Source organism: Python bivittatus, unplaced genomic scaffold, assembly GCF_059951505.1.
Source record: "Python bivittatus isolate LINGU-HERP-01145 unplaced genomic scaffold, Pbiv_v1 ctg000020_np1212, whole genome shotgun sequence".
Classification (NCBI taxonomy): domain Eukaryota; kingdom Metazoa; phylum Chordata; class Lepidosauria; order Squamata; family Pythonidae; genus Python; species Python bivittatus.
Window position 1 is genome coordinate 18,156,797 of NW_028277030.1, and position 11,681 is coordinate 18,168,477.

At 38.1% G+C, this 11,681-nt stretch overlaps 1 protein-coding gene across 2 annotated transcripts; it reads left to right on the forward strand.

Moving 5' to 3' along the window:
* CKAP2 (cytoskeleton associated protein 2) lies at nt 1–6,920 on the forward strand. Of its 2 annotated transcripts, XM_015889031.3 has the most exons (8): nt 1–80; nt 529–577; nt 1,031–1,818; nt 2,730–2,943; nt 3,400–3,567; nt 3,929–3,998; nt 4,155–4,494; nt 6,187–6,920. In XM_015889031.3, the coding sequence occupies exons 2-8, from the start codon at nt 575–577 to the stop codon at nt 6,428–6,430; spliced, it is 1,827 nt and encodes a 608-aa protein (XP_015744517.2). In that variant the 5' UTR covers nt 1–80; nt 529–574; the 3' UTR covers nt 6,431–6,920. The 2 variants fall into 2 exon arrangements, with proteins under 2 accessions (XP_015744517.2, XP_087991528.1); XM_088135402.1 differs by lacking the exon at nt 1–80 and having other exon boundaries at nt 92–577.
* Nucleotides 6,921–11,681: the final 4,761 nt, after the last annotated feature.

The window sequence follows — 11,681 nt, forward strand, 5'->3', positions numbered from 1 at the left end:
CAAACGGGCAGCGGCGGTGGACGTGTGGGTATCGGCTGTGGTGCTTTTGCGGGTGAATCTTTTCCTTGCAAGGCGGGCAGGTGGGTAAACGCCGAGAAGTGGTCGGATGGGGTTCAATTTTTAAAAACTTGAACAAAAGCAAGTTTAATTTGGGTGTAGTGGAGAGACAACGTTTCCACTCTATTGGGGTTGGTTGCCGTCGATTCGAAAAGGGGTCTTTGGGGGACGGTTGCTGGGCGCTTGGGTGGTTATGATTTGATTTTTCTGAGGACATGTCTAGAGCCGGATTTCTTCCCTCCTCCGCTTGCTTTCACTGAGGTATAAGGCACTTGAGAAATTTATCTCGTAGGTTATTTCATGCAACTCAAGTGGGTTTGTCTGGTATAACTATTGCCTGTATATTCTGCAATCTTTCCAGAAGAAACACCAGCAAACAATATGTATAAAATTGCCACATTTGAACTTTTATTGTGTACATGAGACTTTATACTAAAGAAAGGTGCAAGTGGTTTTATTTTTTCTATATAGGTAATCCAGGAAAGTTGGAAAACTGCATTCTGTCAACAACATAAAAATGGTAAGTCCTAAAAGATAACACTGATATTATCTTAAGTTTGGAGCTGAAGTCAGATTTATATTGCAATTAAGAGACAGGAGAAGGGAATTTCTGTGTTTGAGAAACTGCTAAGCAAAAATTATATGAAATATTGGGAAGGATTTTTAAATACTGTATAAGCCAGGCAGTGTTCTTGCATGTTAAAGTTTCTTCAACTGTGTCTATGCAGTGAATGTAAAAGTCAAGCAAAAAATTGTGAAACTACTATTGTGACTGGCTTTTCCAATGTCCTGATATTATAGCTTTCTAATATGTTATAATTTGAGGAAAGTGCAAAAAAAAAATGCATTACATTGAATGAGTGTATATACCTGTTTCTTGTTAAGATGTCCTGTGTCCCATGCCACTCTTCCTTTAAAAAGTGTTTTAGAGCAAAGTGTTAATGTTAATTAATGCTATGTTAATTTTTTTCAGGAAAACAAAGAAAATGCTAACAGATTTCTACGGAATGAAGTGGACAGTACATTCGAAAACACTTTTGTTTCCCCTAAAATTTTAAATTCCTGTGCTGTATTAAAACAAATTATGCCAGGTGCAAATTGTAATTCTCTAAACGATACTGCAGGAGGAGATCCTGAATCTGCTGCAGTAAAATCCAGGGTTATGTCACTAACTCAGACCTTTTTACAGAAAACAAACACAAAAAAACAGATAAAACCAGATGTCCCCAACTCTGTGCCACACATTTCGGAAAAACACATACTTGGCTCATATCGTGGCAAAATAGTCTCTTCTAAGGTAAACTCCTTCTGGAAGCTCCCAACAAATGAGGCTAGAAAAAATTCTCCAAGTGATTTGTTTAAATCAAGAGTAAAGACAGGATCCACAACTAATAGTACAAGCACAAGGGATGCTAAATTCACTAGCAGCACTGGTGCTCCTAAGCTTCTAAATTCTACCCCTTTCCAAGCCAGAACTGTAAGAGTTTCTGTTTACCATCCCAAAACTATTCTGAATCATGAGAAACAATCCCTCGCTGGTGTGTCAGAGAATAATGGGGCAGCCCACAGGAACTGGAAACCACTATTAAAGACTGTTCCAGCCAATGCTAATAATTCTGTCCAGAGGACAAAGACACTTGCTCCATCTAGAACTGTAACAGGAAGCCTAAAAGCACCAGTTTCTGAAAGTCATGCTACTATGTCAGCTTCAAAATCAATTGACAACAACAAAGTTCCAAAAACATCTGCAGATGTGAGAAGGTAATATAAATGCCTGCATTTTTTGTTTCAAAATATATTGAGACAATGCAACATTAAAAAGCAGTTGGAATTTTTCAGAGTATTTCCGCATAGTGGTTTAAAAATAGGCTTTTGTGTGAATGGATGCATTTATACAGTATACCAAGCTGTGGCTTGCTTAACGGTTTATTGAATAAATCACATTTAGCTGGGTTTGATCAGCACAGTAAGCCAAAACCAAGCAAATTGCTTTATGGGTGAATGTATTACAGAAACTCAGCCTGAGTGCATGAAAGAGAAAATAAACCCTTGTACCCCCACCATTACATGATGTTCATATTTTGGACTCTCCGATTTTTAAAGTGATTAAAATTAGTCTTGAATAATCAGCAATTTAAGGCAGTTGCACATACTGAGGTTTGGGGCTTGAAAGCAGGATACTTTTACATCTGTTATTACAGAAGATAAATTTTCAATTGTGTGCTTCCCACTCACCCTCACCCTCATGATAAATCAAATTTCTTTCACCTAGGCTAGTATCGCATACCTGTTTTCATTGGGAGTGTTTATTTTTGGTAGGGCTATTAGATCTGAGTTGCAACTGTCCAGCTGACCACTAGATGGCACAAAGATACAGGAAATTCTGGCTTTTCAGTCTAGCTCAGGTGGCTGCAATTAGCAATTACCTTTGCACTTTTTTCTGACAATCATGACTTGTAATTATAATTTTGAATCTTAACTGTATTTAATAGTTGATTATCTCTTTTGCAATATAAACTTATTTAATTAGGGATAGATATAAGGAGTTGAGTATCAACAGACATTCCAATTTCACAGTGGCTAGATGACTGGGTAGCTGTTACCTGATCTGTTTCTCTTCCCAGCTAGAGAGTAAAATGAAGTGCTAATTAAGTTATATGTTTATCTTTCAGAGCTCAGCTAGCTGAATGGCAGGCTTCAAAAGGGGTAAAGAAGCTACCTCATTCCATACCTGTAAATAGCCAGCCTAAAACAGCAACATGTCAGCAAACTATAAAAGAGCCAGTTGAATCTTTCTGGGCTACCATAGTTGAAGAAGATGAACAAGGACTATTCAGCGATAGGGTCAATAAGACACTTGCAGAATGTCTGCACCTCATCGAAAAGGTAAGACAATTAATAAACCACTATAATGATGAATTAACTTCATATATAATGTTTTTGTATTCAATTTTATATACTCTGGAAATGCAAGCCATATTGGAATTTCAAGACAACTTGCCTTGGAATGGATCAGTGTGAGAAGAGTTGGTAGGCTACTCAATGACAAAATCTTGAACGTTATTTTTCTATTGTAACTAGAATAATCAGATCTGTCCTGAAGAGAAAAATAGGCTGAATTACTGCATTTTAAAGTGCATTGTGGAACACAGAAGATTCTTTGAAGTTTTGTGTTAAATAAAGGGCCAGTCATTCTACTCTGGATTACAAAAATGTAAACTAGTTCACAGAAGCTTATGCATTAGTCTGGATGTACTGCAACATAGTAACATGGCCATTTCTCTAGAATTCGTACAATTTAAGGAAATTCAGTACATTTTTCTCCTTGCTATTTCTCTTCAGGGCTGTGTAGGTGAAACAGTACATTCCACTTTGGAAAAGCTGATAGCGACAGTGCCAGATGCAAAAAAGTTTGCTAAGTACTGGGTGTGCCAGATGCGTCTTGAACAGTTTTGCTCCATGGAAAAAGTAATCGGCATCTATGAAAAGGCAATTCTTGCAGGAGCACAGGTAAACACCCCTAAATCTGTTTCACTAAAATATCAGGATTTAATTTTAACTTCAATTGCTTTGCTAGTGAGAGATTTATAGATTTTTTTATAGATTTATAAACTTTCTCATATTTTAACTGCTTAAATTAAATAGAAACATTCTACTGTTTATTTAAAGGGACCTGGTTGATATAGTTGGTTCTCCAACCCATTTCTTCTGCTGTTACTTCAATCTTATGAGGCAGTTACAGGCCTAAAGTTACAGTAAACTTTTTATTTTGAGGAAATTTTATCCTGAATCTCTCCAGTTTTGAGTACTGATCACTGATAACATTCTGGCTAATTACCTAACTGGAAATTAATAAAAATGTTTTCTTCAGCCTAAGGATGAGTTACGTCATACGTTTGTGGATGTTGTAAAGGCTAGAAGAGATCCACCAAAATCTGATGGTAAGATTTAACACTATTGGTTTGTTTCTTCAAATCTTCATGTTCTCCCTGTATATATATATATTTGTCATCCATCTTTAGTAACTTGAATTTCTTTTAACAGTATACATTCTGCGTTGCCTTACATTATGACAGAATATATTTGTATTTTTTCAGAAAAATGTGTGAAGGAAGAAAATACTGTAAATCATGAGGGAACAGTAGCTGAAACAGAGACAGAAGAGGCTTTCAAGGAAGTCACTTTGAATAATGAGGTGGAGTATAGTAATGAGGCCTCTCAAGAATCAACAGAAGTTTGCTCAAAAACCAAACAAGGCTTTTCTAAGAAAAAAAAGAACAGAAATAAAGAACAGAAGCAGAAACCTATAGACTTGAAAAATGAACAAGCTGGTACCAATACAGAGAAAGATGGAATCTTAGAGATTGAAACTCCTGAAAATGAAAAGAGTTCATATTTAATAAAATATAATTTGTCAACCACTTCCCATTTGGAAAGGTGAGTCTTAATATGGTCCCTTCCATGTAGTGTCTGAGGATATGGAGTTGCTGTACTTAATCTAATAAAAACATGTTATCCTGCTCAGTTTGTGTAGATAACATCTAAGAATTTGGGGAAACAACCTGACCAATTTCAGTTGACTTTGTTAGAAAAATATTTTTAATCTCAAATTTTTGATTGAGAAGAAAAGTAATAGCTGGAAACAACTACAGGAATTCTAAATCAGTGAAAATTGCAGATAAAAACCCTTGCTGAGGCTTACCTATTTGCCTTAGGTTCTTAGTTATAATCTACCATCTTCAGAAGAACAGCATTTGTTCTTCAACTGTAAGTCAGTGACAGCATTTAGCCCTTGTTATATACTATGGTATAATGATGCAAAACAAGTCTGGTTTTCCCACTAAGATCTTTGGCTTGTTGCTACACTGGGTGGGGTGGTGGGTGGTGGAAGAAAGCAGAATGATTATTTATCAAAGCTTGAGACTTCATAGATACTTGCCGCAGCTCTTTGCTGACTTGCAGTTCCAAGACAGTAGTCTCAAGAAAGATATAGTCACTGGTCTTAAACTGTCAATACAGAGACTGTCTAAAAAAGCATTAGCACCAATATTGTTGCTGCCTCTCCCATACTCTTAAGTATTGATTCTTCTCCAGTGCTGTGTTTTCATACAGTATATAATTTCCAGAATCTTTTGTGCTGACTTTCCCCATCCTGGTGCTTTCCAAATGTGTTGGAATACAGATCACATTATTTTTTAATTTACTATCTTTGTATGCTGCCCACTCCCAAAGGGTCTAGATGGCTAACAATGTCATTGTAATATAATCAATAAAAGAAGGGGAAACTACATAGCTATATAAAAGAACCAACAATAAAAAATAAAACCACAGGATAACAATTTTTAGTCAGGATAATCAGTGATTCTAGTTTAGTACACCTGGAGATCTTGAAAAAAGGCAGCTATACATGGGGAATAATCTATTTGAATTTAATGTGACATACTTGTAAAAGATTTCCACCAAACTCTCAACCATATTAGCCATATCTATCCTCCCTTTAGGCTTGCTGGACAATAGTGTACATTGTCAAACAAATAATCTCTTGCTATTAGATGTCCAGAAGCCATGTATAAATATTTTATACTAGTGATAATGCTAGTTTAGTACTAATGTAGCATATTTATAATATCCAAAGCATTTCACATTCATTAATCTAAAATGGAAGGGTTCACATATGGTGCTATGTCATAAATTAGGGCTTACAAATTATAACATAAACCAGCTGTAAACTCCATAAATCATATTTCCAGCAAATTAATAACAAAGCACTGAATCCATTTCCATTTACTTTTTAGAGGTACTAAAAAGAAACCATTTGGATATATATTATTGAAAAGTCTATAACAACAGTGAATAAAACTTGTAATTTTGGCCAAAAAACAGAAACCTTGAGATACTCTAAACTAGCTATGGCAGTCAAAATTATCACAGTCCTTTAAACTGGCATAATTTTATGTTTCTAAAATCATAAATGGCTATAATAAGTATATAGAGAAAGTATTTTCCTTACAACAGTCAAATATTCAACACTAAATTAATATTTGTATTTTTATTCATATATTTGCCAAGCCACACTGAATTACTGCGTTCTAATTCTGTAAATAAATGGTTTCTCTTTTTGACCTCAAGCACAAAGAAAAAACTGCAGTGTGATGATTCTACTATTAAAGATCTGAAATTCCTAACACCTGTGAGACGGTCTTGCCGCATCCATGAAAAAGCAAATAAGTTACCAAGTATGCTGAAAGATCATAGCCCTTGTGTTTCTTCGCTTGAACAGCTTGGAGAATTGGGAGATGAAGTCACTGGTTTCATCTACAGACCAAACAATGCATTGCAAACAGTCTCTCTCTGTCAACATGAGCAAAACTGAGTGATAATACATGATTTTATTTAAGCTGAAGTCCTTTAATTCAGTGCAGAGTTATGTTGCCACAGTTTAACTATAACTTTTAATTTAGTTTTGCTGATAATGGATATGTAACATATGGGAAGGATACCTATGCTTTAACCATGTGAAAGAATTACATTTATATCAGTCTTAACCACTGGCAACACTAACCTAATCTTAAGAAATGTTAGCATTTAACTAAGTTGAACTTTGTGAGCAAGGAACACGGGAGTGTTGTATCTAATTTGTAGATCTGAAGGTAAATCTTTACAAATATTGGCAATAGTTACTAATCCTATTTGCTAATAATTTCAGTGTGTATTTCTTATATAACTGAGTTTAACTGTTGGTCTTGTAAACGTTTAAAACTTCTTTGTCAAAACATGGCTAAGTTATATATGATCTCTTGATATATATGTATGCATGTTTGTTGTATGTTTGGGTGGGCAGAGAGACTGAAATAAAGAACATTAACAACTTTGAGAAGATTGTGTAAAATGCCAGTTTTATGAATGGAGTTCTTCTGAAAAGAGTTAAATACAGACAGTCCCCTACTTACAAACTTTCAAGTTGCCAACTTTCACTGATACAAGATGGAACCAGAAGTCGGGAGAGGGTGGAAAAGGGTTAGTTTCCGGTGCACCACAAACTAACCCTTTCCTGCCTCCTGACTTCTTGTGACTTTCGGTCCTCACATCTTTAGCGCTGTGTGGTAACTGCAAATGTCTGCAATTAAGCACAAGAGCGCTAAAGGGGGGGGGGGTAGTATGAAGAAGCACCAATCCATTACGATGCTAATGAAGAGGGAAATGTTGAAGGAAATGGGGGAGATGATGGTGAATGTGGCACATTCCTATGGCATGAATCATTACACAATTGGAACGAAGAACAAAGACAAGATCACAACATGAAAAGTTCAATGCCTATGCAATCCACAATAAGAGGAAAAGTGATGGAAGAGATGGAGACACTGCTTGGCGTGTGGATCAAAGATCATCTGTGGTGTCTGCCACTTGGTCTCCTGGATCAGCGTTAGGCTAAGAACTTATTCCATGATTTACAACAGAAGGCTGGTGGTGCTGCTGCTGAAGAGGTGTTAGGTGCAAATCATGGGTGGTTCCAACGCAAGGCTCATGTGAACCTTCATAATGTTAATGTGGTGAGGTGGTGAGTGCGGATGAGGCTGCAGCCAATGAGTTCCTGGAAACCCTCAAGGAGATCTCTGAGGAAGATGGTTATTTGCCCTAGCAAATATTAAATGTGGATGAAACAGGGCTTTACTGGAAGAAAATGCCAGAGAGAATATACATCAGCAAGGAGGAGAAGATGATGCCAAGCTTCAAAACTGCAAAGGATAGGCTAACTGCTGCTGGAGGCAACACTTCTGGTGACCTCAGCCTAAAACCACTGCTAGTCTACCACTCTGAGAACCCACAAGCTCTGAAGAACATCTCAGAGAGCTCACTTCCTGTTGTGTGGAAGGCTAACAAGAAAACTTAGGTCACCCTTCTCATGTTTGAAGACTGGTCTTTCCACCATTTCATCCCAGAAGTGGAGAGGTACTGCTGCAAGAAAAACATGGACTTCAAGATTCTGCTCATATTGGATAATGCCCTGGGTCTTCCACCTTACCTGGACGACTTCCATCCGAATGTGAAGGTTGTATATCTGCCTCCCAACACCACTTCCCTCCAGCTGATGGACCAGGGAGTGATAGCAACCTTCAAAAAATATCTTCACATGTTTAGGCAGCCAGTCCAGGCAACCAAAGCAGACCCCCAGATGTCCTTGCACCAGTTGTGGAAGTCCTATGACATCTACAAGGCTATCAAGAACATCAATACAGCCTGATGTGAGGTTACTCCTGCCAACATGAACAGAGTGTGGAAGCATCTACACCCTCAGTTTGTTCATGACTTTTGTGGGTTTGAGGCGGTGGAAAGGGAGCCATAGCTCATTGTCAGCAACTTGGTTGCCCTGAGCAAGGAGCTTCAGCTGGACCTGGAAGAGGAGGACTTTGATGACCTGCTAGTTGCACACATGGAAGACCTCTCCAATGAAGACCTCATGGAGTTGGAAAAGCAGCAAAAACAAAGAGGAAGAGATTGGATCACTGAAGCAGTTCCAGATCAAGCTGATGGCGGAGGGGTTCAGCTTGATTGAGAAAGCACTATCTTTGAGGTGCAGGACCCTAACGTCAAGCGCTCCACCAAAGTATCTGCAGCTGTCCATGATGGAAGCCAATGCTACAGCATCATTTATGAGAAAAAGAGGAAGGCCATCGCCCAAAGTTCACTGGACCGCTTCTTCAGGAAGGTGGAAAAACGTGCCGTTTCAACTTGGAGGACAAGCCTTACGCCATTGCCACAAGTGCTAACTTATGTAAGGTAAGACATGTTGTTTATGCTTATTGGACTTGCAAACAAAACGGACTTACGAACAACCTCTTGGAACGTAACCTATTCGTAAATAGAGGTCTGTAATTCAGTGGTTGGAAGGTAACATGCTAATGACTGAAAATATATGGGTGCCTGTTAAGGATATTAGGACTAACAGTTTAAGCCAGCTATAATCCATGAAGATGACTGAAGGTAATGGCAATCCATTTTCATACTGTTGCTCAATGAACTGCATACAGTCTGTAGGATTTTGACTCAAGGGCACTTTAAGCTTATACACATTTACAGCCCCAGATCATTTATACATTGATCGAGTTATTTGAGATTTGTCTATCAACTGAAACTAAAAGGACGCTAGGCAGCTAACAGAAGTTACATGTGAAATATATGGTCATGTGAAAAAGTAAGCACACACCACTGAAATTTTTGACTTTCAATATACTTCAGCAGATATTTGCTCTTCATTTCAACAATATTTATAAAGGGTATCTATCCTTTATAAATATAACAACACACCATTTACATTTTGTAGTCCGTTTAGACAGACATTTAGTTAGATTTGCTCTTTGTTGTTGAAGTGTGTGGTATCACCATGCCAAACTGAAAGAGCTTTCTGAGGCCTTCAGAAAGGAGGTTATAGATGCCTATGAGTCTGGGAAGGGATTTAAAAAGTTTGCCAAACAATTGGATGTCAATAGTTCCACTGTCTGGAAGATTATCTACAAGTGGAAAATATTTCAAACAACTGCCAACGTGCCCAGGTCAGGCTGCCCCAACAACTTCAGCTCAAGAGCAGATTGTAAGATGCTGAAAGAAGTCTCTTAAAAACCCCAGATTTTTATCATGGGTCCTACAGGTAGCTCTCACCACTATTGATGGCAAAATGCATGAGTTTTCCAGTAGAAGCTACACAAATTAGATTCACATGCCTGGAAGGAAACTTTGCTATCCAGAAAGAGCATCAGGGCAAGACTAAAATTTGCTCATGAACACCTATGCAAAGACCAGGGCCTCTGGAACATTGTGCTCAGACAAGGTAAAGAAAAGTTATTTGGCCATGGTACCAGAACACATGCTTGGTGAAAACCATTTCACCAGAACCTGATACCAACTGAAAAGCATGGTGGTAGAAATGTTATGGTTTGGGGCTCTTTTGCTGCATCAGGGCCTGGGCGGTTGTCCATCATAGAATCCACTATGAATTCTTCATTGTACCAGAGGGTGTTTGAGGAAATTGTGAGACCATCTGTCAGAATACTGAAGCTCAGCCAAAAGTGGACCTTGCAACATGACTATGACCCTAAACATTTCAGTAAAACCATCAAGGAATGACTGGAAGAAAAATTGAGGGTTCTGGAATGGCCAAGTCAAAGCCTGGATCTAAATCCCATCTAGATGCAGTGAGGTGATTTGAAAAAAACCTCAAATGTTGCACACTTGAAAAAAATTCTGCATGGAGGAGCGGGGAAAAAAGTCCTTCCAATGTCAGAGACTGGTAGACAATTATAAGAAACACCTCCTTGAGGTTGTTTCTGCCAAAGGGAGTAATACCAGGTATTAGAGCCAAGGATGTACTTACTTTTTCCACAGAAGGAAATGGCTTATCTGTTAATTTTTTGTTGAAGAGGACAGTGTAATAGAGCAGCCCAACTTGTCTCTTTTTTGTGAGACATCCTACATTCTTTCCCTGGCATATTGCATTAAAAAGGGAAATTCCCATTCAAAGAATATTGAATAGCCACAGTGGGAAATATTAAAAATGGAAATTGAATTGATGAATCAATCTCAGCACTAGAAATCAAGTTTAACATGTTTAGGCTACCTTCGTGCATATGAACATGAAGCTAAAGATTAGAATTGGTCAATTTCAGGTTGTTCAACTGTTTTTAACTCACCCTATGGCTACAGTTGATAGGAATTGTTCCACATATCTGGAGAGCTACATATTGCTCATTTTTACAGATGCTTTATGAAAGCTTATGTCTTTTAATAAAATGTGTTAGTCAGAAAATGTGTTACCTGATGTCTTCTAATTTGATGTTACACCCAGTAATCCAGAAAGTCTGCTGTCTTTTTAAATAAATTTTATTAAATTTCCAAAAGGTTAAAATGCAAGGTCAAAAAAGGAAAGAAAAAAGGAAAGAAAAAATCAATAAAGAAAAGGCATAGAAAAAGTAGCTTCTGACTTTCCTTGGTACAGGTATAAATGTAAAATATATTCACCTCTCTTACTCTAGTATCTTTCACCTCTTACTCTAGTATCTTAGAAAGCCTGCTGTCTTGAGGAATTTGCACACCTAACCAATCTGGTCAGATCCCCAGAAGCTAAACAGGGTAAGTATTGGGAGGGAGGCTATAAGGACATCCCAGGACTGTGGGCTAAGCTATAAACTTAAAGCAAGGCAGGAAAAGTATGCACAACACGAGGTCCAGAATTCTTTTCAACTGCTTAATAGCGCTGCACTCTGGGTCACATGACTAGTAAGGGGGCGGGGTTCAGAACACAGTAGTTGACCGTGCACGGACCCTGCCCTACCACCTCTCCGCTTGGTATGCATTGGGGGTATTATGTTTTTCTGGATGCCTTTCGCCATAGCCCCCTGCTGAACTCTTTCTTTTGTTTTTCCCCACCTTCCTGGTCACACAATGCAGCGATGAGCGCATGCAGCCTGCCCTATGCTTCCCAGCGTCCACAATACATACAAATGCAACAGAAAGGGAAAGCAGAAATTATATACAGCCCTGGAAGCAACAGATACGCCTTCCTCAAGATTAGGCCCTCAGAGATATACACATGCCAACAGGCAATAACAGCAAGCACACACACTGATTAG

Excerpts from the sequence above, each read along its gene's own strand:
- CKAP2 (XM_015889031.3), top strand. Across the intron at positions 1,819-2,729 it reads ACATCTGCAGATGTGAGAAG|AGCTCAGCTAGCTGAATGGC; the intron begins GTAATATAAATG and ends TTTATCTTTCAG. Across the intron at positions 2,944-3,399 it reads GTCTGCACCTCATCGAAAAG|GGCTGTGTAGGTGAAACAGT; the intron begins GTAAGACAATTA and ends ATTTCTCTTCAG.